The 27,105-nt window shown below is 38.1% G+C and overlaps 1 protein-coding gene across 1 annotated transcript in view; it reads right to left on the reverse strand.

Annotated features, from left to right (window-relative positions):
• LOC122792777 (atrial natriuretic peptide receptor 1-like) overlaps positions 1-27,105 on the reverse strand; it is a 1,260,614-nt gene that overhangs the window by 151,220 nt on the left and 1,082,289 nt on the right. Inside the window, exon 18 of the mRNA XM_044060347.1 lies at positions 18,839-18,958. Within this exon, the coding sequence (XP_043916282.1) occupies positions 18,839-18,958 (120 nt within the window). The remainder of the gene's footprint in view (positions 1-18,838; positions 18,959-27,105) is intronic.

The following is a 27,105-nucleotide window of genomic DNA, read 5'->3' on the forward strand; positions in this document are numbered from 1 at the left end:
TTGCTTGTATAATTTTGGAAAGTTGCTAGAATAAAATGTGTTGCCGCCATGCATGTCATTGGCAAGTCTTGAACCCAGAATGCTATGCACTACAGTCAGAGCAACTTACCACTATGCCAAATCAGCAGTTTCCTGAAAAAAGGAAGACTGAAACTTAATGACTATCATTTAGTGAATTCAGTTCTCAACCTCTTAGCAGAAAAAACCTGGACAAACAATGCCATTAATGGGGGAATACAAATTCAGTTCTCACTTCTCACCATAGCTCTCAACTGTTAGAACAAAAACCTGGACAAAGCTCACAAGTGGTGGTAGCTAGGGACTTACCAGGGACACATTTTAAACATCGCTTGTATAATTTTGGAAAGTTGCTAGAATAAAATGTGTTACCACCATGCATTTCATTGGCAAGTCTTGAACCCAGGACCCTATGCACTACAGTCAGAGCAACATACTACTATGCCAAATCAGCAGTCCCCTAAAAAATAGGAAGACTGAAACTTAATGACTATCATGTAGTGAATTCAGTAGCACAAAAAACCTGGACAAAGCCAATAATGGGGGAATACAAATTCAGTTCTCACTTCTAACTCACCATAGCTCTCAACTCTTAGCACAAACAACCTGGACAAACAACAAAGCCAATAATAGGGGAATACACATTCTGTTCACTTCTCACCATAGGCTTAGCTATCAACTCTTAGCACAAAAAATTAGACAAAGCTCAGAAATGGTGGTGGCTAGGGATGTTAGACTCTTTTTACTCTGTACAAAAGGTACAGGGTTTGAGCCTGAATACCTCTAGCCACCAGGTGATGGGGGTATTTTCACACACACACCTTGAGTCCAAATCTGTTACTTCCCCAATGAGTGCAATTCCCTTCCTGACCTGGCTGCTGCTAATAAATCTAATCTGCAGCCCGGCTGCTGCTAGCACATGTGATAATGTCAGCTCTGACAGCACGATAGTCGAAAAAAATTAAGAAACTAAAGAAAAAGAAATGGAAATGAAGGGGAGCCACTCGGGATTTGTGGCACTCCTTCATTTGGACCCCAAAACTTGGTAAAAAATGAGTAATTCGATATGGTTGAGAGGTCTGCTTACCACTCCTAATAATAAGCAGAAAGACTTCCCTCTACCACAGCAAGGTCTGGACAACTCAGAAACACAAAATAAAGTCCTGATGGACTAGCAGTTCTCTGTTTCAGGACATCAAATGCTCTTTGGTGTTGCTCTAACCAAGACCAGGATGCATCTTTACATGTCAGCTATCTAAGTGGTGCTGAAAGTTGGCTCAAGTCTGAAATAAGCTACACTATATAGTTAACCATGCCAAGAAAACAATGCGGGGCTTGAACATTGTCTGGAACTGGCATCTCTAGAATGGCCATTTGCTTAGAAGCGTCAGGTCATAGGCCTAAATTAGCAAATAAATGACTACCATAAGTAACCTCTTGTAGCCTGAATTTGCATTTCTGTAGATTGAGCTTAAGATTCACTTGACGTGCTCTTTTCAGAACTCTTCTAAGGTTTCTGTCATGCTCAGCTTCACCATTACCTCCTACTAGTATGTCTTCTGCTATAATAGCACGAGGATACCCAGAAAAAATTTGCTCCGTTGCATGTTGAAAGACTTCACTTGCAAAATTTATCCAAAATGGCATTCTCAAAAATCTGTACCTTCCAAACAGAGCACTGAATGTAGTGAGCAATGATGATTTCTTGTCAATCTGAATTTGTCAAAATTAGCTCTTTGCATCTAAGACAGAAAAAAACAGTGGCATTTGGCACGAGAGTTGTGACTTCTTTGACTGTACACATTGGATGATGAGGTCTTTCTAGTGCTTTGTTCAAATCTCATAGATCAATACTTATTCTGATGTCATCTGAGTTTTCTTATGAGCTACCACCATGGAAGATACCCATTCAGTAGGTTCATAAACTGGACAAATCACACCTTGTCACACCATTTTATTTAATTCAGCTTTGATTCTGTTGTGCATAGCTATTGGAACTTTCTGAGCTTGCCTGATAACTTGACTGACATCTGGGTCTAACTTCATGGAGTACACAACTGGAAGCTTACCTAGTTTGTCTTTGAAAAGCTCAGCATAGGTAGAAAAAATATTCTGGATGAAAGTAGAGTACTGGTCTTTTAAGCTAACATTATGGACTTCCTTGTTAAATGAAAGCAGTCCCATTTTCAAAGTGTCTATGAGCCCTAATAATGACTGGATGTGCCTCTTGACCACATAAAATAACAAGTCGTAACATCTCCCAGCAGAGTAACATGAAAGGACTACTGAGCCTTCAGTCTGAATTTCTTCACCACCATAAGCAACAAGCTTTGCAGACTTTGCCAAATAAAACCTTTCAAAATGATACACTCTAGCAAATGTTTCTGCTAACATAACATTGTACTTGGAACCTGTGATATGCATTGAGCTCCATGGGTCTTCCATTTAGACAAACAGTACAAAATACCTCATTCTTTGCCCTTAAATCAACTGCATTGACTCACCATCAACATAAAGAGTAGGGTTGCAGCTTTGTAATTGATGAACTCATTTCTTAAAATGTTACCTTTTAATAAAAGAATATGGGCCTTTTGATTTACAAACCTTTTGAAATTATTCCATTTATTGCATTTGTGGCATTGCTGACCAAAAGCTAAACATTTTTCCCTTTTAGACTTGTGATTTCCACCGCAGTTATGATATTTGGCAATGAAACTGGATGGGGCCCATGCTTTGAGTTTGCTGACTCATTCTTACACTTCACTGAGACTGTGCGAATGCTGGAATTTGCTGGAAAGCCCTGGGATTTACCAGTTGGTGATGCAGGAGGTACAGTTGCTGCCATGTGCTTGGGCCTGTTTCTTTTAACCACGTGCTGCATACTATCAACATGAGCTCTAGAAGTTACTGGAAGCATGCATCTCTCATTTGTAAGCATATTTGTGTGCTTTTCTGTGAGCTCGTATAGCGGACAAATCTCAATGGCCTTATTCAAAGTTAAATCAGTGTTGCAAAGCAAAATCTCTCTCACAGCATCATCTTTAATATCACGTAAAAAGTCTGTCTTTTATCAGCTCATCCCTTAAATCACCAGATCTGCACATTTTAGCTTTGTTTCTCAAGTCAGTTATATATGCTTCAAAAGTTTCACCAGGCTTTTGATCCCTTGTAGTAAATTTATGATTTAAGCACTCAGGGTCTTCCCTTGACTCAACCGGTACAACAATATTATGTTTTCCTCCCTTTCCTACAAAGATAGCAGCTGCATGCACAAATGAATGCTCCCTTTCAATGGCTTCTGAACCAGCTAAATTAAGTAGAATAAATGCCTTTGTATGGTCATCTTTATCAGAAAATGCAGCCTGTATGAAAATGTCTTACTCTTGCTCAAACACTCTCCAGTTCTCTACAATATTATTCTCAAACACAAGTGCAGTGGGTTTTCAAAATCTATCTGCCATGCCCACAAAGCATGTACAAGCACACTGAAAATATGTCCCTTGGAATTATGTACAAATAAGCTGTTCTGTGAGCCTGTAATAACATTTAAATGCACAATAAATTCTTCAAAATACTGTACTTTATAAAATATGCTCTGAAATAGCTGTATTTTGCCAAATACCTTTACTGTAATACTGTACAAACATGCAAACACTTCATACACTTCCGATAACTCAGATATCTTTAATCCATATGAAAATACACGCTTAGTGAAAATACAGTCATTTCCTCTTATTTTATTCATCTTATGCAATTCAGACTTTATTTCAAACATTTTAAGTAGTAATTTGAATATTTTTATCAATATCAGACATATCAATTTATTTGAATATTGTTTAGAGCGTTCTGTATGCCTCATTTCATTTTTGTGAATAAAAAATTATATGAGCGAGTTTTAACATCTGAAATTGTTTTGTGGATTATACATGCAGTAGGGATGATCCACTTCTATATATTTCTCCAATACGAACCAGGTGCCTCTCAGACTCAGTCTGAAGAAACTGTGGCTCCTTCTGGCAACAAGTAGTTTTAGCCAAGCTTCTTCTGACACTAAGCCATTTTAAAAATGCCTCTTCTGACACCATATCGCTCGTCCCTCTCTAACATAGATGACAAGGAGGCAGGATAGTTTGTTTAGATGCTTTATTACATAGAAACATATCAGGCTGGATAGCAGCTTCATAAAATATAAACAGGGCCGGTGTTAGCATTTTGGGGGCCCCCAGCAAAAAAAAAACAAGTTGGAGGCCCCCTGAGCACTTCAAGTCTAAGTATCACCATGTCACTTCCTGACTTCCTCTCCATCCTTTTAGCTCATTCTGCAAACTTTTAGGAGTAGTACACACAGACCGACCAGTAGTTATAATGCTCTGACATTACAAGCCTGTATACCGCAGTATGTTGGCCCATCTCACAAAGGGACATTCACAGTTATTGGCATTTAGATATAACAACAACACATTACAACAACTCTATGTACACTGCTGGACTTAGGTGAAATGATGCCCTGGGGCACTGACTAGTGTTTCAGCCCCTCCCAAAACATGCATACATCCTCCAGTGCTCCCCTCTGTTTCTCCCCATCGTGGGTTTCCAACACCATGCAAGTTACTTTTTTCTTCCGTTTCACACATTTTACTTTTCTCCTCAGCTTTTTCAAAGAAGCCATGACTTTATATGTGCTCAAGTGCTTTTAAGTCTTTTTTTTTCTTTTTGCATAACCTTTTCATCCAATGATGGCTTGAACAGAAATTATGATTAAAGAAAGAAATTCAGTGTTGCTGTTCAGCTTTAGTTTTCCTTGCATCCTTTCAACACACCTTTCCTGACCAAGACAGCACAGTAATAACTGTTTAGGAAATAACTCAAACCACTGCCCCAGAAGCCATAGGAGTTATAGATGCTCTATAATGCATTTTAAAGCATTTCCCAACATTTTAATCCAACAATAACCTAAACAAAATTCATGCGTAAGAAAAAAAATTGCAGTTTTACTTTTTTCTTTCAATGAAGACATAAGTTGTGCCCAAGGCTTAATGTTCAAAGATGACAAAATAGTAGCTCACAATAAATTAACAAGCCAGTTTGTTGTGAGGATTCACAGATCCTGTCTTGAAATGCTGCCTAACCCCCCCCCCCCCAAAAAAAAAGACATTCATTCCTGTGCATCCCTCTGGTGTTAGATTGGAATAAAAGCAAAGGTTCAAATGGCCACAGTCATGTATTTCAAGTGACTGCAGAAATACATATACATAGCATGCCTCCTCACTCCTCAGCGCTAACCCCTAAAGTCAGTCACCTGTATACATGCCTGATGTGTGATTGTGAGGAACATTTGATAGCAGAGGCCATTGCCAGGTTTATCCTAACAGGGTCATATCACAGCCCTGTTCTGGTTAAAGAGCTTAATCAGAAAATTAAATAATTTTTATCTCCTCATTTTTTCCCAACCAGAAACAGCTTTTGTGGGGCCCCCACACAGTCAAGGATGAATAAGGGACTCCTCCCCGGTGTCCATTTATACAGTTCTGGGAGTGGGAGGCCAGCAGATTCCTAGAAGATCTAAGTGTATGAATGTTCTGTGATATATTTTATGCCTTACTTTTAAAATATAGTTACTTTTTAGCTGCATTTTTTACTCATGCCAAGAAAAAAATGTGTGTCCTGGCATTATTGGATGTGTGCACTGATACAAATCAGTGATATTTTTATACACACATACTCATACATAAGTCACAGCAATACTAGTTTTGTACTTATTTCAGCAATCAGCACTACATTGTGCAATTCTAGTACTGTCACACCAGATCAGTGACTGCTGTTTAGCAGTCGTCATACAACAGGAGTAAGTCACTTTACCTCATTGATGAGTAAATTAATCACAGGTATTCCCTGACTTTTCCTCATAATTTTGCTCTTTCATAAAAAAAAATAAAAGTTTTATTTGCAGGCAAATCATTTAAGATCACAGTCAGTAAATCCAGGCATTATAGTTTTATACTTCTTATGTCCAAAAAATGCATGTCAATGCAAAATGTGCTAATTTAGTAACTTTTTAAGTGAATTACAGCAATATTTAAAACATGTTCCTCATTTTGAACCCTTATTCTGCTATTATTTTTGGTACTGAGCTGAATTCATCAGCAAAGACATAGTACAGTTGTGTATACTTACCATAAAATGTAGATGTTCGAGTGTATTCAGTGTTGCAGTCTTCACACTTGGGTCCTCTGCCTGCAGCTAGCCCTCAGTCGGCCCGAATACCAGAGACTTTGCATTTCTGCATCAGGTCATCAAGGGTACAAAAACAGGCAGCTGATGCCATTACATCATTTTTTCTTGCCCCAAATGTCAGGAGCCCCCTAATAGGGAGCTAAGTTATGGTGGGGGAAAACACCACCAGTAAAAAGTAAATACCAGTACCAATACCCCTGAAAAGGGGGGGGGGGTAAATGGCATAGAGAGTTTAGAGAGAGAAAGAGAGAAAACCAGAGAGCTGGAGGGAGGGAAACCAGGACTGCAACAGTGAATACACTCGAACATTTACATTTATGGAAAGTGTTCTTCATGTTTCATTGTTGCAGTCATCATGCTTGGGTAGATTCCCAAAGCTGAAGAGGGGTGGAGGCAGTCAAGAAGATGTAGGGCTGATTTGAATGCCTTGAAGGACTGCTGTTCAAAACCTGCCCTGGATTTGGAAAAGATAGACAGGTGGTAATGCTTGGTGAAGGTATGTACAGAACTCCAGGTAGCAGCTTCCAGGATGTCCCTGGTAGGGACTCCCCTGAGGAATGCTGTAGAGGTAGAAGTTGTCCTAGTGGAATATGTTCTGACCACCTGAGGGGTTGGTTTCCCATAATGTTTGTAGCAGAAATGGATGCAATATGCTATCCATTTGGAAACTGTTTGCTTTGAAATGGCATTGCCCTCTGCCCCTGTTGCAAAGCTGACTAGTAACTGGTCAGATTTTCTGAAGGGCTTAGTCCTATCAAGGTAGAATCTGAGATGTCTGTGCACATCCAAGGAGTGCAGGATCCTTTCCCCTTTATTTTGAGGATTAGGGAATGAGGTAGGCAAATGGATAGATTGGTTGAGAGCCACACTGGATACCACTTTAGGCATAAAGGAAGGATTAGGAAGACCCTGTCAGCATGGAAAATAATGAAGGGTTCCACAGACATAAGCGCTTGTAGCTCAGACACTCTTCTAGCTGAAGCGATGGTCAGAAGCAAAGCTGTTTTCCAAGAGAGGAATTTTAACTCTGCTGATGCTGCAGGCTCAAAGGGGGGTAGCATGAGCTTTTCCAGTACAAAGTTAAGGTCCCAAGCAGGGGTGGGTGCTATCCTTGGTGGCCTTAAGTTGTTTTCCCCTCTCAGGGACTGTTTGATAAGAGGGTGAGAGAAGAGAGGTGGCTCAGTGTTGTAATGAGCCAAAATGGCAGAGGCATGGATCTTAATGGAGGAGAAGGATAGGCCTCTGTGGAGTAGCTCTGCTAGGTAATCCAGGATTAGAGGCAGGAAGGGCAGAGTTGTGTCCTCTCCTTTAGACTGAATCGAGGAGCAGTACCTTTTCCACTTATCAGCATAGGAGTTCCTTGAACTGGGTCTTCCGGCTTCAAGGATGACATCCAGCACCTGCTTGCTTAGGCTGGTTACTGGGGGAGAATTCAAGGAATAAGCCAGGCTGTAAGATTTAGGGTTTGCAGTTGCAGATGCAAGATCTGTCCCCCTGCTGAGAGAACAGGGTTGGGTTCTGGTGTAGGTGCCAGGGTGGCACTGGTGACAGGCTTCACAGGAGTGGGTACCAGTGTTGGCATGGTCAGTCCAGGGCAATCAGAATTGTCCTTGGTCTGTCCTGTCTTATCTTGAGCAATACTCTTGAGAGGAGGTGCAGAGGGGGAAAGGCATAAATTGGGAGATTTACCCACTGGAAAGATAGGGCATCCACTTTCCAGGCCCAGCTGTGAGGTGTCCTGGTGCAGAATCTTCTGAGCTGGTGATTGCAGGGGGAGGCAAAGAGATCCAACTCTGGTGTCCATGATTTAAGCAGAAATATCCTAGACCCACATGAGTGGCAAATAGAGCCAGGCACCTTCAACCTTCTGATTCAGAAATGGGGGACACCAGAGTTGGATCTCTTTGCCTCCCCCTGCAATCACCAGCTCAGAAGATTCTGCACCAGGACACCTGGGGGGCACACATGGATGGCAAGTGAGTTTTGTTTGCCTGGCAGGGATTGAGCTTGCAGATGCACCTGCATGCCCAAGGCCATGTTCCACAGGGCCATGGCTAGCCTGCAGAGTGGTTAAGAGTGGATTCCCCCCTGCTTGCTGATATACCACATAACTGTGGTGTTGTCTGTTTTTATTAGCAGATGTCCTTGTGACGGTAGGGATCTGAAAGCTGTCAGTGCATGCTGCACAGCTAGCATTTCTTTCTGGTTGATGTGCAGATGCATTTGACTTGGGCTACAGTGGCCTTGAATGCACTTGCCATCCATGTGTGCCCCCCAGGCATAGTCTGATGCATCTGTGGTTAGGGTCTGGGCAGTGTAGGGTTGGGTAAAGGGCAGTCCCTTGTTGTTGTTGCATGCTGCTGCCCACCAAAGAAACTCTGTCCTTAGACAGGGTATTATGGGAATGACAGTTTCCAGGTCCTGAGAATGTTGGCACCAAAGACTTTTTAAGCACCATTGAAGTTTCCTCATATGCAGTCTGGCATATGGAATTAGTAGGATGCATGAGGCCATGAACCCTAAGGCCTGCAGGATTTTCCTTGTGGATAGCTGGGTTCTGGTGGCCATTTCAGTAAAATAGCCTGTCAGATAGGCTTGTTTTTTTCTGGAGTGAGGAATGCCATCTGGGATGCTGTGTCCAAGCTTGCTCCCAGGAATACAATCTTTTGACTGGGGACTAGTCTTGATTTATTTTCGTTGATGGTGTACCCCAGGGAGGTTAGTAGTGTTTTTGTTTTTTTTTTAACAAATGTCAGGTGCTGCAACGGCATTTCTTGACTGTCTGCCTGAATCAGGCAGTCATCCAAGTATTGGTAAATTTGAATATTTCTCTGTCTGCAGTAAGCAATGGCTGGAGCCAGGCATTTTGTGAATACTCTGGGAGCAGTGGATAAGCCAAAGGGAAGTGCAGAGAACTGATAATGCATAGATCCTGCCCTGAAGCATAGATATTGTCTGCATGACTCCCTTATAGGGATGTGCTTCTTTTAAGTCTAGGATGACTAACCAGGCATCTTTGGCTAGCATAGGTAGAAGCTGCTGCAGGGTGAGCATTTTGAATTTTGGTGCCACCAGGAAGGCGTTGAGAATTGAAAGATCTAGGATTGGGTGCCAAATGCCCTCTTTTGCGGGTACTAGGAAAAGTCTGGAATAGAATCCTTGACCTATCTGTTCCGCAGGAACCGGATGAATTGCCCTTATAGAGAGCAGGGATTGGAGTTGGTTTTGAGCCTCTGGCCACTGGTTTAGAGGGAGATCTGGGAAACCTTTGGGGGTTGGCAGTGAGTGGAAGTAAAATTTGTACCCCTGGGATACAATGTTGAGTACCCATTGGTCTTTCGTGATGGGAATCCAGTTTTTTGCATGAAGGCAAGTTTTCCTCCTAGAGGCACAAGCAGTTGGCAGAGGAGGGGTGGAGTTGAGAAGTCATTGGGAATTCTTTCCATAAGGGGGTAGTTCAGCACCCCCTGCTTTAGAGGTGGAGGCACTCCATTGCTTAGATCTCTGCATACCCTGAGATTGTAGTCTGGGGGGGGGTCTGTTTTCCCTGGGTCTAGTTTGAGATGGCCTTGAGGGGGCTGGAAAGGACCAAATGTTTTGAGGGGCAATGCCTTACTGAATCTAGGAGGCTGTACTTGTAAGAATTCTTTGACTGTTTGCATAGATTTAGCTTTTTCTTCCATCTTTTTAAGAACCTCTTCTGCTTTGGTGTGAAACAGATTGTCCTTGTTCAAATGAGTGTCTAGTAACTTGGATTTGACATGATCTGGCAAGGTCTGCTCCTTAAGCCAAGCATGCCTTCTCAGTACAGAACCAGTGACTACTGCCCTGCAAGACACTTCTAGGGCATCAAAACCACACTGCAATGTATGCTTGCTGACTTGGCTTGCAGAATGCATAAGCTCTTGCAATTCTTTATTTTCTGCACAGTTTGTAAAGGTAGCTATTTTTTGCTTAACAAGTTCCATAATATGTTGTTGGTTCTTCAGCATGTGAAATTGACAATTCAAAGCCCTAATGGCAAGAGTTGCAGAGGTATATACTTTCTTATCCCATCTGTCCAAAGCTCTAAAATCCCTGCCCGAAGGGGTGGGATTCTTATTTGTAGTTGTCTTGATACCTTTAGGCCCCTGGGAAATGATCTCTGGGTCAGCAGTAGGATTTTTGAAAAGAACATTGTGAGAGTCAGGTACTCTTTAGTACCTGTTTGGTTTCCTAGGGGCAGGGGGTAAAGTATCAGGAGTAAGACTGGATTCCATAAAGACATCATAAACAACTTCCAGGACTGGTGATATTGCTAAAGGCCTGAGGTCTGTGTTGTGGCAAGTCTAGAAATTCTCTGAGTCTTTTTTTTGACTGAGTATAGTCTTGGCATTCCCAGTGGAAATGCTCTCTTAAAGTATGTAAGGTTTCACCAAAAGAGAAATCCTCTGGAGAAGAAGCAGAGGGAATGGATTCCTCTGCATCAGAATCCTCATAAGCAGATAAGGGCATGTCTTCATAATCAGAAACCTCAGAGTCGTCAAACTCTTGGTCTGTTGAAACTGCTGGGGACTGGTCCCTTTTTCTCTCTTAGCAGGGGAAGGCTGACTTCCCCTAATCAGCATAATAAGGTCTTCTGCCGGTCTAAGCATTTTATTTTGTGGCAAGGGAGCAGGTGCATGTGCTTTGGTCGTCGGTTTTCTAGGCATAGCGCATAGTCTTGGCCTTAGAAATTCGGTAGATTTAGACAGAGCTGACATAGTCGGTTTGTGTCAAACATCGGTAGTATGTAGAACTTCCTCAAAGCTGGTGCTTGCTCAGCGGCTCTGGACCCATCGAAGGCAGAGACATCCGCCGGTTCCATAGTCAAAGAAGAGTCTCCCATCATATCGGACTCCGAACGGGTCTCGGTAGAGGCCTGCGAATCCACTGAAGCAGGCATCAGGGGCTGTGAAAGCACCTTGCTGAGTACCGGTGAACTGGCAACTAGCTTAACTGAAGCGTCGTCGGCAGCTTTGAACCTGTGCGGTCTGTCTCTGTCTTTATCCTTACATTTATTCAGAATATCAGTAGTCGAATGGTTTACCAAAGCCATTTCAGAATATAGAGAATGAGAGCGAAAGAATTTAGCAACAAAGATAGCCTGATGTTGAATAGTTTGGGCGTTAAACAAGGCACAAAACTGACAGTGAGGGACATTGTGGTCTGTGCCTAAACAGGTGACACAGTAAGAATGAAAATCTCGGTGTGGTATTTGCTTTCCACAGGCAAGACAATTATTAACTTTTTCTGACATTGGTTAGAGCAAGAAAAAAGGATCCTCAATGGGGTACTTAGCTTTAGAAGACTTCAGGATGATTCAATTAGTAAACGAAAACTCAGGTAGCGACCAACCGGCACTTGAGAACTGCTTCTGCTTCAGGCTCCTCGGCATGAAAGACTGATGTAATGGTGTTGGCTGCCTGTTTTTATACCCCTGACGACCTGAGTGACAGCATCTGACACAGAAATACTAAGTCTCTGGTATTCGGGCCAACTGAGGGCTACCTGCAGGCAGATAACAAAAGTGTGATGACTGCAACAGTGAAACACGAAGAACATTGTGAGTTACAGTATCTGGTGTTCTAGAAGCATTTATTAAACTCCCTGAAAGATAAACCATCCCTGAAGATCAGAAGCATTAGTTCTTCTAACACTCTATGGTGTGCACTGAGATCAATCACTCTGGGCTGCTGATCTCTCTTAACTGCTAACCTTGTTCATGTTTATTATCAGCTTTATCCTAACAGGGTCATATCACAGTCCTATTCAGATTAAACAGTGCAAGCAAAAATTAATTACATTTTTTCTCCTCATTCTTCCCCAACCAACAGCAGCTTTTGTGGGGCCCCCACACAGTTAATAATGATTAAGGGGCCCCTTGCAGCCACAGGTACCTACAGCTGGATATGTTATTAGTTTTAGTGGAGAGAATGTCCACCAGCAGGGTTTAACTCAGCCTGGAGCACTGTTCTGGTAGAAAAATATTTAACAGAATTGTGAAGCCTGTTACTTGACAAAACACTGTTACTATAACTAAAGAGCTTTGACTTTTGAAAGAGATATTATTACCCCCCCCCCCATTTATTAAGCATACAAGATTGCTGTACTAGTTTTTGTTGTTTAAACAAACATGTTACAAAATTTCAAGATAAGATAACTTGCTGTGGTTGGGGGCCCCCCAGGACCAGGGGGCCCTCAGCGATCGCAGGGTTTGCTGGTGCCTAAAGCCGGCTATGAATATAAACTAACTGTTTAACAGACAGACATTACATACATAAATGCTTACATCCCAACAGTTTACTACAAAATGGCAGTCAGGCTCTCACGTGCTCAGTATTTACACACTTGTACAAGCCCTTAGATAGCTTCTTAAGGGTACATACACATACATTAATAGGTTCATAGATTAGTACTAGGCTAACTGCCCTTGCGAGCCATTTTAAGCCAAGCCAATTATCCCCTGTGAGATTCAAACCCTGTACCTTGTGTTTGTAAGGCAAACACCTTAACCATTAGGCCACCCTACTTTTCAGTCCCTCCAGTATCCATTCTTTGTTTGATCCCAGGATATCTCAGCCACAGTCAGAGCTTCATTCCTCTGTGCCATGGAGCCAATATTTTGCATGCAAATTTTGATACTCCAAGGTTTGTTTAAGACAATTTCAGTAAATGATTTGTAGTGCATGGAACATCAAGATTACGTAAGTTGTTCACTTATTATACAAAACTATATGTGGGCTGAAACTGAGTACTTAACCTTACTGCTCCCACCATTTTATTACTGAACAGTATTTGAAAAGGACCGTATGCTACAGATGAAGCCTTTATCAATGCAGTTTCTATTAAGCAGAGGACTGAGTCATTTTCAACATGCAATTTAACATAAGGACCGTTTTGCTCTAGTGGTACAAAACATTGCACGTCATATAATCTTTCGATACTTGAGCTGTCCAAAGACTGAGGGACTGTTAGTGTTGAGGTTTGAGGAGGGGCTTTTGAAGGCTATCATGTACTGGTGGAGTACCTACAGTAAGGGGCCTATCTTGGTCATTGGGATTATTCTCCCCATCCTGCCTGGTTAGTGCAAATCAGGAAAGGGGCATCCATCCCTCCAGTGGCAAATCTATCACAATTCAACATTCATTTGTATTTGATCAGAGAGCAGAAGCATTCCTCTTGGGGGTTCAGGACAAGCTGGCATCATCCCTGCTATTAAAAAGATCTTGGCCCCTGCATCTGTATGTGTTCCACCTTGCTTTTTCCTCTGCCTTAGCCTGTTCCATGAGCCCTGCCTCTAAGATGAAAGACTTGAAGCTAAAGTTTATCACCGTACATGATTTTTTTCTTTGTTGTTTTTAAAGCTGTCCATACAGAACCTCATAAGGGAGACTAACATCTCTAACAATGATGACTAATCAAAATAGCTTTAATTTGGTTCTCTATGTGCATTTGCAATCCCTCTATAAAGGATAAGCCTACTATCCACATTTCTGCATTTGCAGGGTCTGTGAGCCCTGAATACTTTATAAAGGCATCAAAGAATCTATCTAAATAATCAGTAGAGTCCTCATTGTCTTTTTCCTTAATCATTTTAGCTCATTCCTGACATGTTTTTGGTTCATAAGCTATTGTGATGTCATCTACCAAAGCATGTTTTGTTTGGGATAGCATGCCACTATTTCCAACAGTGTATTTTTGTACAGGAGTTTTTTTTTTTATTTCTGGCTATTCTGCTTGTTGTACAAACTGTGCTAGAATATCATTTGGAACAAGATTCCACAGTAGGTGTTGCAAGCCAACCGTGGATGGTGTACAAGTATTGTAGGGCTGTTTGTATTCCCTGAAGGTAAAGCCTTCAAGGGATGCTAGTGAACTTTTCTTTTATGACCTTTTCTATGTAATCATCATCTGATATGGTATAATCAGTCTCTGTTTCATTTACTGCTACTGGGCAAAATTTACATTTTAGGAATGACCTGGTACAACTAGGGAATAGTGTGTGTATTTATGCTTAGGCTGTGAGATGTGTTTAGAAGTGTTCTGAGTGTTATGTCTGTGCTGGTCATGGTAAATAATATGAGAGGTTTCTCCATGAGTAGAATTGGTAGCTGCTGCAGCTGGTATTTGATCAATAAAAGATGGAGTGGTTATCATACCAATAAGGCCCCAATGCTTTTCTATTTGGGGAGCACCAGTGGAGTAGAAGAAAGAGCTGGGACTTGAGGTCCAGTTGTAGAATCCATCCCCTTCACTGCTTACACAGGTAATGGAAAATGTACCACATGCAGTAGTGTAACTAGGGGAGAGCGAGAGGGGTAACTGCCCTGGGTCCAAAGTGTTGGGGGGCAAGATCAGCCAATCCTGAGCTTTCTTTAAAATAATATCCGCTTACTGTAGCAACTGCTTGTGCAGGCAGGGTATGAACTGTAGCAACCTTTAGCTACATTTGCAGCAAGCAGTATGCTATCATTTAAAAGGCAAAACTTTTTTTAAACTAAAACATTTGTAGAAAGCACTTTGTTACAGTTTAAAAGAAAAAAATATTTTTTAATACAATATGTTGAAGCATGGTTGGGGTGAGGGCACAGAAATGGATCTGAATGGCTGTGGGAGGGGGTGTCATACATCTGGCCACTTGGTTTTGTTTTGTTTTTTCTTCAGTGGAATAGCTATGGGGGAGTAGATCTAACTGTAATACGCCAATTGCTTGCAATGTAGCAAATGGCTTATTACACTGATTTTTTTTTTTTTTTTTTTTTTTTTTTTTATTATTTTTTTCTCTTCACTTGAAGAGCTGAGGGGGCTGGTCCATAGTAACAGTACAAGGTGCTGGCTGAATCAGCTACACATCTGACTACAGGAATTGGGATTGGATAATGAAATAATTCATCAGTGGTTGTGTTGGGTTGTTGGTATTCCATTTTAGTTGTGCTAGATATTTTGAATTTTGTATTTTTATCTAGAAACTGACAAAGAGCAAATTCTTTTTCCTGTTCAATTATCTCAGATGCCCAATTATAAAAGCTAATACTATGCTGCTTCATTGTTTCCTTTTTACTATAAGTTGAGCTTCCAGTATTCACACATATCTCTATTAAATGCTACATCCAGTGGAAACTGAAGTTCCAGTTTATCATTTGTTAAAACATTCCACTGTTCTAGATACATACAGTTGTCCTGATCATAATTCTGATACATTGATGAAGATAGTATACTCTTTTCTGGAATTTGTGTTTTCTTGCTTTGCTCTCATAATATGATCATAAACACCCCCATTCATTCCCATGGTCGGACAAGATGAATGAAATTATTCACTCCTTTTTACGCACAGAATCAAACTGTGGGTTTCATACTCAGTCACTCTCTCAATACAAAACTGATCTGTTAGAGTGCAGAACTTGCCTTTAATTAACAGGATAACTGTAGCTATTGGAACCTGCATTTATTTCAGTTTCTAACCTAAGGGTAAGGTCAGAGAAGTCAGAAAAGAAGTCTGGATGGGCCCCATACTTGGGGGATATGAGTCAAGCGTGATTAAAAAAAAAATTAATCATGATCTGAGTCATGACACCAACTGCTACCGAAATGTCAAAATAGAAAAGTTCTTCCCCAGTACATCATTTTATTACACACACTGCTGTGTGGAGGTCACATAAATCTAGCCAAGCCTCTCTAAAAAGTGGCATTTAAGGAAAAAACTAATAACTCTTAACAGACACTGCAGAACCCATTTTAATTTAATATGGTTTTCACTGACTATTTTGTATTCCACATAACAGGTCTATGCAGTACAAAAACTATGATTAGATCTCTCTTATCATAACCAAGGTGTTATATTTTTATCAAAGTGGATGCAAAGATTCACCTCAGTAGCACTTCATCCTTTACTTGAAAATAAAGTAATCTGGTTATGATCAGAGACCTAAAAATGATCTTCTGTACTGTTTGTGAACACCTAGAATTAGTGTGCTGGGTCACATGATGGGGTGGCTGTTATTTAACTATATCTAAATATTTGTTCTGTTAAAAACACTGATGAATTGTATAGTATCAAGCCAATCTGTTCATGAATTGCAAAGTTAAACTATATGGGTGACTATCTGAAACGTTTGTTTTACAGTTAATTTCTCTTCCAGTTATTCTCAGTATGTTATAGATGCAAGTGATTTTGCAAAAGTGAAGATTATATTGTGTTGCTTGATTTTATACATTCACTGTTTTCCCAGTTTTTCTCTATAACTGTAGCCACAAAATGGCATCATGGCAGGTACTGAACAATAATTTGCATACACCTGCAATGCATTCTGTGTAAGAAAAACAACTTACTTCTCTGGAAGTGCAGCATCATAATCACATTGTGATTTCACTGCTACATTCTCACATATTATAGGCTATACATTAATCTATATATGTATATATATAGAGAGAGGGGGGGGAGAGTCTTTGCGGATTCAGTCTTCCATGGCAGGGAATTTCAGCTCCAAGAAAAATGTCAGGGTGCCATTCTTACCAACAAAATAAAAATGCAAAATCAACACACTTTTTGCATCAAACATTCTATAATTTGATATAATTTAGTATAATTTGATATACTTTATAGGAAAGTGGATGTATCCACCTTTAAGCATTTGCTACTTACATTCATTTCACAAAGTGACCAATGAAGTTTAATAAAAATTATTATTTTTTTAATTGTAAAGTGTTGCTGTAGTGCTGTGTTGTGTAATGCAGGACTTGTCCATGGCTGGCTTTTTCTGGTCACTTGCATTTGATCTTGTGACCAAACCATATCACCCAAAAGTCAATTTTGCATTAACCATGGATACTGCTGTTCTCTATCCCAGGAGTAGTATTTGTTGGAGGAGAAGCTTAGCGATTGCACTTTGTAAGCTTGTATGTCTTCTGGTTATCACTGTTATAATTACTAAGGCTTGATTACTCAAAAGCTGATGGGACTCATCTGTTCACCCTAGGAAATTTCTGTCTGATTTCGGAAAAATGTTAATATACCTGCACAGTACCTTAGACAGCCAGTCCCAAAGTTATAGTTAAATGCATTCATTAACTAACTTCATGATATGTTTAATACATTAGCTAAGCAGTATTTTATATTTATACATTTTGATATATTATAAATCAAACTGTCATTTAATGTTAAAGATAATACCAAGTTTTAGCAAACGAATGCAGCAGATGACTTTCAAACATTTGTTTCCAACAAAACATGACATTTTATTAATAATAGTATAATGCTTTTTGTTTATAAATAGTAATAATTTTAGTTTGTCAAATACACATATTTTAATGGAATTTCAGACTTATTCTAACTTCTTATCTTGTTCCTGCTATTAAAAGGACTATTGCCTGAGCATTGCTTATCATACTAGTCCATTTACATAATTTCTAAATTTAATTCATTCATTTGCAGACAAGGTACTCCTACTGGGCTCAGTAAGGTACATTTTGTTTTTATAGAAGAACTAAGGAAGAATAATTAAATAATTAAGAATGCAAGACTGTCTAGTGAAATTGTTCAAAGCCTAGACTCTCATACCCTATGTAGGAATACCTTGACATATAGTTTTAATGGCTGTGCATAGGTGTTTGAATGACAAACATTTGTACACAAAAAATGCTGGTGAAATAATACAACTGTAACAGTGAAAAGCACCAGCATCTCTAAGAAAATATATTATTACTACAATTGTACATTAATATTAACACCCCACTGCAACTGCCATGTGTGAAGTAGCAAGCTCTTCACCCATGGTTATTTAATACAATCAACTTCAAGATTACCACACAGCAAGAAAGAAGTCAATATCCCCTACGATGTGGACACCCTGAAGTTCACAAAAGGAGCCTGCTACTTCTTTCTGTATGTGCACTGCCCAGCACATCCATCGCATCACTACTTCACATACACTATAGGGCCACCATCATTGCAGTTCCTGTGCACAATAAATATTAGCACCTCATTGTGAATATAATGCCTAAACATTATGCAGTTACTTTTCTGGACCCTCATCCAGCACCATTAGTACACTGTATACTCAGATAGCTGTAACTCCAGCAAACATTTGCTTCCCTTTTTCTAAATGATATGGGACCTAAAGCTGGCATACATCTTTTTTTCTGAAGAACTAGTATGTCATAAATGTACTTTCCTGCAGGGGAATATTTGAGAGACAATCCAGTAAACAATGAATGCATGTGACATTTTGCATAGCTCTACCTACATCTCACAATTGTGAACAAAGATATTTAGGTTAAGTTTGTACTTAGGCCCTTCCAGTGACTTAAAAACAAAAGAAACAAAAATTCACAATGCAGGTGATTTTTATTTATTTGCATTAGAGTGAGAATATTATGAATTTTTAGTGGATTTTTAAAATGTAAAATATTGGAAAACTCATTTATGATTGCATTTTCAAGCCTCATGTCACAATTACTATTTTCAGCTAATAATCCTCCACCGAGTTGACAAGATCAAAGTATAGTAGATAATTTTTTGTCTGCGCATGACCGCAGCAGTCATAATATCTGAAATCTGATTACTTACAAGTGTCATCATCATGTCCACGGGGCTAACCTTGCATGGATTCATCTTATACAGGAACTTCTTGATTTGCTCAAATGTTGGCCTCTGAATAGGCTTACTGGTCCGGCACCTTAGAATTAACTGAAAGAGAAAGCAAAATGATTATGAAACATATAGCTTTAGTCTTTATTATACTGCAAATTAAACTTATTAACACAGTCAGTCAAATTCCTACAACACCAAAGAACAGACAATGGCTAAGAGGCACTTCTGGGTAATAAAACGTATGAGGCACTTCTGGATAATAAAACATATCAGTCATCATTTTCCTTAATTATGTTATAAAGTGCTTCTTCAGCTGACTGAATCACAGCATGAAGCTTCTATGTCTGAAGAGCCTTTCTTGGATAAACATTTCATACAAAAGAAACAGACATTTCCAACCCTTTAGAAATCTAAATCATCAGACAACTAATTCTACACATATGTTTTTACTGTAATCTCGATAACAATGAGCAAATGTAGTAGCAGTAGTGGATCCTTGAAGGACAGGGAATATAAACTTAGGTATAATCTATTAAATATTTTCAGAGATCGTGTTGCTTATTTGCACTTATGCAGCCTGAAACGGATAAACATTTTAATACATCAGGCAATGTCTGTTAACCATTACAGCAGTTATAATATTACTTTCTTCTTTATGCACTGCTCTTTTGAAACTGCTCTGCCTATTTATATGCATAAGACACATGATATGATTATTGCAGTATAGCAATATATATATGTATGTAGGAAATCTACATAATATTTTGCATCAGGATTTTGGAGTTTTGCTTTCCATAAAGTGATGGAACAAATACATTACTAATCTTTACTGGTAAGGGATTTAATGCTGTAAATGACAGAGTTGAATAATAAACTAGCATTTAAATTGACCATTTTATTACCGCTACAAAATGTGAAATCAGGATACATGACTGTCATAGGGGATATTAAGACTAATTTTAGTAGGATTCAAGTCACACAGTGACATTTTACAGAGTGCAAGTTTCAGGTTTTCACTGCTAAAATATATATTTTTCATATAATTTTATGCTACCACTTATTTTTAAGCTTTAAAGAGTACCGATTTTATATCTTCCTTATGAAAATATAGCTTCTTAGTATAATTGCAAGCTTACACTTACTTTCTAAATTTCAATTAACTTTTTGCCTCCATTAGGGCTATGGAAGGTTATCTTCCAGCAGCTAATTATTTCGTCTCTACACTTTTCATAAAATCAAGTTATAAGTTCTCAGTGTAGACAGGGTTCATATCATATCTCTAGAACCACTAAAACCATAAATGTTATTACAGAATTATAAACAGAGCTGTTCAGAATGAACTCATCCTCAAAGTAATAACTTTCATGTCATTCAAAGTTGTATTAACATGGATTTTTTGAGCTATACTATGTTAAAGAAGTAGAAGTTATTTTGCTTCTACAATGAAACTCTGATACACTATTGTACAAGCATTTCTTACTCAATACAGATTGAGAACAAGGTTCCCTCAAATCCTACCTGCAGACTTCTGCATAAGCATTTTTGTATGTGGTCGAGTGGATAACAAACTTCCCACAACCCCCAAAATATGTGTGTGCTCGCATGTGTGTGTGTGTGTGTGTGTGTGTTTGTGTGTGTGTGTGTGTGCGTCTATATATATATATATATATATATATATATATATATATATATATATATCTACACACACACACACATATTCATACATACATATACACTGACTACATGGTCAAGTAATGGTGAGGAAAGGAGGCACTCACCATTAAAGTGCACAACAGTGCAACCAAATTGAAAATGAAAGTGTCAGTGCACCAGTTGTGCAAACTGCAACAATAAAAACAGAAATCTACTTGCTCATAAATTGAGCTTAAACTTCATCCCCAACTCCCCCCAGCTCTACCAGATGAAATCAGTTCCAACGCATTTCTTCAATGTACTTGAGAGGAAGACTAAAATAAAGATGCCATGACTATTCTGATTACAGGAAACTATTTCAAGCCTAAAACAAATAAGAACTTATCTCTTTTCAAATTAACTAAATTTACCTCATCAGAAATTTTTATTTGGTTTCGGTACTTTCCTTGGAATGAACCAAAAATTAAGACAAAAGCTAGGTTTTCTTTAACTTTACATTTGGCAAATAATAAATTTATTGACCCAACTAAATGAGTCAACTCACTTGGTCTGCTTAAGCTATGCTGTATCTAAATAGTTTAATAGCAAATAAGAAAATTATGTGCTTAGTATTATGGTAGCTAACTCTATTACCATTCATGGGTGCTAGAAAAATAATTAATCCCTTTGTTGAAAAGGGGGTATTTCTCTACTCCAGTTTCTCTTTCTTTTCTGTTTACTTTAAAATGTATTTGCTGAAAATTAAAAAACAACCTAAAAATAACGTCATCAAACATTAAATTGACCATGTGCAACAGTAATCCTGATCTCAACATAAAACACAATTAATAAAAAAGCAAGCAATCACAATCTTTATCAGAATTAGAATGCCTGACTCCATGATCTGAAGCATGTTGCCATATTCAAAAGGTTTTTTTTTTAATTACAGTTTTACTTCTTTAGGTTTCATATTATATACACATTTCCATTTAGCATAAAAAATAAAGATTATTTTTTCTGTAGCCAACATTGCTTCTTTACATAACCAGTAGCTTTTCTATTTTGCAAAATTTCCAATGGATAGAAAACATGAGAAAGTTTTTACTCTCAAAAAACAAATCTCTTTTTTTTCTTCAGACTGATGCCATTAATTTTTCTTTGTCCAGTATCTTCAAAAATGTGACTATGACAGAGCAAAAGGCTTTTGCATCACATTTATTCTAGGTTAAATGTTAATAGACACCAACAAATTCAATTTCAGACTTGTGGCTCTGTTAAAGGAGAAATATCAGTATAAACATGATTTGATGCATGGAGTATAACAGAAGTCCGTTTGAATCTCTGTCCTTGGTCACATAGGTGATGTTATTATTTTTACAGTCTGCTTTGGACTCAAAGTCAGTTAACCTCACTGTGAGAATAAATTTAATTTCTGTAAGCCAGTAGTCACCTGTTTCTGCTTGTAGTTTTTGAGAAAGAAAACATACTGCTTGATTTCTTGGCCATGGAGATGAATACTCTACTCTGAAAGTTTTTCAGTTAGATCCTCCATACACAGTTTGAAGGCTGACCCTGTCTGTATACAAACCAAATCAGGTAACTTCTTCATAACTTTTACATTTTCATCCACATTATTTTTCAGGAATTTTGAAGATGAAGCCAGAGAAAAGGATGATTCTGGCTAAACAGTCATATTTTGGGTCAGACCTATCAACTCTATCTATTTTGGAAGAATCTCCCTATGTTCAGGTCTGATTTACCCTTGTATATGATACACATATTTTTGGAGATGTGTCCCTATTTTCAGGCATGTTTACTCCATCACACAATTTTCTAACTTCCCCCACCCCACCCACACAAAAGATTTTTGAAAATGTTTAATATGTAGAAAACCATACTGCATGACCAAAGTACTAGTGGCACCTATAATTTAAAGAAAGAAAACCCACATCTTCCATCTTCATTTTGTCAAAAGGAATTCCTCAATATCATTCAAGTCTACAGATCTTACTATGTGCCTTTGATAATATGCTTATATTTACATGCAATTTTTGTCATTCTCAATTTTTTAAACTTGTGTTTGGGAGTATTATCTCACATTCCTCCCCATTTATATTAGGGATGTGGGATATTACATTCCTCACCATTTACAGTAGGAAAAATAAATTGGTATTCAAATTTAATTCTAATAATATGTCCACATGTTTGGTTTGATGTACCTACTTTTCAAGTGTCTTTATTCCTGTTTTTCTCTGTTAGCAGCTTGAAAGGTATGTTTTGGATTTATTATACAAAGCTGGCAAGACAGTACTCCTTTCACTGACAATAAATCTGGGAAATCAGAGGATGAAGAAGAACATTTCTACTATTATTTTTAACTGAGCTGTAAAGCTCTGGCCATGAGCTAGATAGTCCATGTTTGGACACCATCACTAGCACTGGAGGGGACAGGTAGGGGAAGATTGGAGTAACCACTGGAAACTGTGCAAAATAGAAAAGCTATTCTTCCAAATTAGGGAAAGTGAAGTAATTTTGCTTGTTACATTGGTGATAGCTACAGTAATGTGGCTACATCCCAAGCAGTAATGAAGTTTCTGACCTGCATTGCACAGTGGTCTTCTACTGAGCTTGGACATTGAATTCTGTGATAGTATCCACGTGGCCCCTGTGAACCACCAACTATGGACTTTCAGGGTACCAACAGTTGGGAAAGAAGGGCATCTGCATGACTAGCAAACTAAACAACTCCCTAATACCCAAATAATGCATTGATTAAACTGTAATTTTGCTCAGGGAACAAATGGGACATCAGAGTTTCTCCTTGCATGAGGAATTTATTGGTCTGGACCTCACCCCGATATGGGAATGAATGAGTTGTTTGGGTGAATGAAGAGAAACTATTGAGTAAAGTTCTGTAGAAAAAGGGGTTGGTGACATATACAATGAACTAATGGTTTGAACTTAGAAAAGAGTTATGTGATGCATTCCAACTCTATTGTTTCATACAAAATAACAGTAAGCTTGCTTACTTAATAGTTTAGTTGGCATCAAATGTATACTACATGCAGCAATTTTTATACTCATTTTTCTGCCTTTGTCATGTATTAAGTAGGAAGAAGGGATTGAGCATAATAGTTTATCCAGCCTTTCAGATATAAGATATCCTTTATTGTGGATACATGACAAGCAATGGAATAACCTTGTAAACGCAAAGCAGGAGGTTGCAAGTGAAAGGAACAAAAGAAGCTCAAACTTCGGATGTACTAGTGTCTCAACCAAATTTAATAGATAGAAACTCATGTTAAGCACTTTCGTCCCATAAGAAGGACTTCATCAGTGCATGAGTTCATCTAGTAATTAGATAATTTAAATACAAAATTCAAACAATCAAATAAATGTTCACATCCAATTAATTATTCAAATAAGCAATTGACAAAAAATTGACATCTAATAAATGCCTATTCACAAACTTGTTTGATTACAATAGAACAACATTCCTAAAATCATGTTGATAGAAAGTAGCGTGTGTAATTTTCATAAGATAAAACTTCATATTTTTCAGAAATTAATAGATCTCAATTTAAGCACACTATTCATGAACACATGTTCGGTTAAACCTGGTCAGAGGGTAGCTTTTAAGGTTAACTTCCAAATGAATTATTTATATTCCAGTAAAACTATTCAATCACCTCCCCTGGGGTTGTTCACAACCCTGTCAATGAACGCAAATTTGGATTTCACTTTGGAGGAACCTGAATGTGTTTTGGTCTGTTTGTACAAAACATTTTTTGCATTATTCTTGGAAATATCGCATAGATGTTCATATATTCTTTATTCAATGGACATTCTATTTTCCCATGTAAAAACTGCCACAATTTGACATCCATTAATTTACACAATATCTTTAATAGAGAAATTGACCCAAATTGTTGTAACAAGATCTTTTCCTCTATATTTTATAGGGAAAAAAAATTGCTGTCTAGTATTGAATTGCAGTAATGACATATACCACCTTTCCATGTACCAGCCTTCTTAATATTTTCCCACTTCCAGTTGTTTTTGGTGCCACATTCAAAATTATCCTTCAAGTTGTCAAGCTTCTTATACACAAACATACGATACTTCCTAAAACAACTGAACAAGCTAGAATCCTGACCAAAAATAGCCCAGTTCTTGTTAATAATATTTTTAATCAAACCTGAATTGGTGTATTTTAGCACCATTGCTTTACTAAATTCATTTCCCTTGAGAAACTCAGCATGTATACCCAATAAAGTTGTAATCTAGTGTACCCTCTATTTTTGGTATTCCCAAAATTCACAAGGATATACACGACTACCCCCCCCACACATACACACACACACACACACACACTTTGATCCACTGTATCGGCCCATGGGTCAAAGACCCATTCTACTGCTACATTTTTGGACAAAATATTAAAACCTTAAATTTATGTCCACACATACTGAAAGACTCCTGGAACTTCTTGAGAAATGTGACTTACAAAACATTGTGAATTTGCTGTTTTATTTATGAAAAATTCAACAAAATATTTGGATAAAAAAAGAACTGTGGCTTACAATATATGGCATCAAGGCCTCAGTTTTACTACTATTGATGTAGTCGATCTTTTTTGGAGTATTCCATATGAACTTAGCCTCAAATGGTTTAGAGAAGCTCTGTTGGTTTGTGATTTTTGTGGATCAGAATAAGATCAACTTAATGGTGGACTATAGTGTTAAGTAAACATTTTTTCTGCTTTGAAGGAGAATATTTTAAACAGTCTGAAGATGTCACTATGGGAGCAGTTTGTGCTCCCATTTTTGTGAATATGGTTATGAGGAAGTGTGAAACTAATTTCGTTCTTGGATGTTCCTTTTCTAAATGGACTAAATATTACATATTTCTAGATGACATCTGTATTTTTGAGGTAGACACAAAGAAGAATTGTGTTAAGTCTTTTGATTACATTAACAATACTACATAATTTTTGAAATTTACCAATGCTTTTTCTTACTTAGATGTCACAATATTTAAGGTAAACAATAGTTTTAAATCTGGCATTTACAGAAAGCCCACTTTCTCTAACTCTTATTTACATTATAATAGTTGTCACCCTGTTAAGCAGAAAAATAATTTAGTCAGAAGCCAAATGATTAGAGCATCCAGGATGGTTGCCGACTATACACTTTTTGAGAAGGAAATGGATATCCTGTGTGAAATGTTCAAACAAAGGGAATATCTGGAACTTTTAATATACAAAATCAACGGATGAGGTCATTCAGGGTAGATCTACTAGATCCTATTTTAGGTACGGGTTCCTCACAAGATGTAACTAGATTGGACATGCAGGCTGAGTCTCTCAAGGGAAAATAATTTAGCAAAGCAAAGTTGATAAAATACAACATCAATTCAGGTTTGATTAAAAATATTATTAACAAGAATTGGGCTATTTTTTGTCAGGAATCCAGGGTGTTAGGTTTCTTAGGGAAGTATCCTATGTTTCTGTGTAAGAGGAGTGACAACTTGAAGGGTAATTTTGTACGTGGTACTAGAAACAACTGGAAGTGAAGAAATATTAAGAAGGCCAGTACATGGACATGTAGTATGTGTAATTACTGCAATTCAGTGCTAGATAATGACACTTTCCCTATTAAACACAGAGGAAAAGATCTTGTTATGACAATTTGAGCCAATTGTTCTATTAAGGGTGCTCCGATACCTCAAAAGTGAAATTTAAATTTGGGGTCATTAACAGGGTTGTCAACAACCCCCAGGGGAGATGATTGGGTAGTTTTACTGGAATATAGAAAATTAATTTTGCAGTTACACTTAAACACTACTGTCAAACCAGGTTTAAATGAACATGTGCCATCAATAGTCTGCTTAAATCAAGCTCTATTAATTTATGAAAAATATGAAGCTTTATTTATGAAAATTATGCACACTGCTTTCTATCAACATATTTATATTTTATACGTTTATAATTTATGGTTGTTCTATTTTAATCAAATGAGTTTGTGAATAGGTATTTATTAGATGGTGTCATTTTTTTTTTGTTAATTATTTTGTTAATTACTCATCTGAATAATTAATTGAATGTGAGTAGTTATTTGATTGGATGGATTTTGTTAAATAGGCTAATTACTAGATGAATTCATGCTCTGATGAAGTTCTTTTTATGGGACAAAAGCACTTAGCACAAGTTTCTTTCTATTTATTGAAGTTGGTTCAGACACTTGTATGTCTGAAGTTTGAGCATCCGTTATTCCTTTCACATGCAACCTCCTGTTTCATGTTTACTAGTTACCTTGTGTTTCGGAGGTCTGTTGCATTTATTTGTTTCCTGAATGGAATAATCTTGCCAAGACACCAATAATGCCAATATTTAATAAAAAAAAAAATGAGTCACAGAAATAAGACAATAAAAGTCTATTTAAATAAGAGCACTCAGCAGATAAGAATTTTCAATGTTCAGTCATGAGCTGGTTAAATAAATGCTTTCATTTCGGCTACGTATTTACCAGATTCCACTTTTGCAATGTCCTGTAACTCCATAAAGCAGTAGTCAGGTGTTTCCTCCTTAAAGCAGACAGTAAAATCGGACG

Source organism: Protopterus annectens, chromosome 2.part0 (assembly GCF_019279795.1).
Source record: "Protopterus annectens isolate FY-2018-M chromosome 2.part0, PAN1.0, whole genome shotgun sequence".
NCBI lineage: Eukaryota > Metazoa > Chordata > Ceratodontiformes > Protopteridae > Protopterus > Protopterus annectens.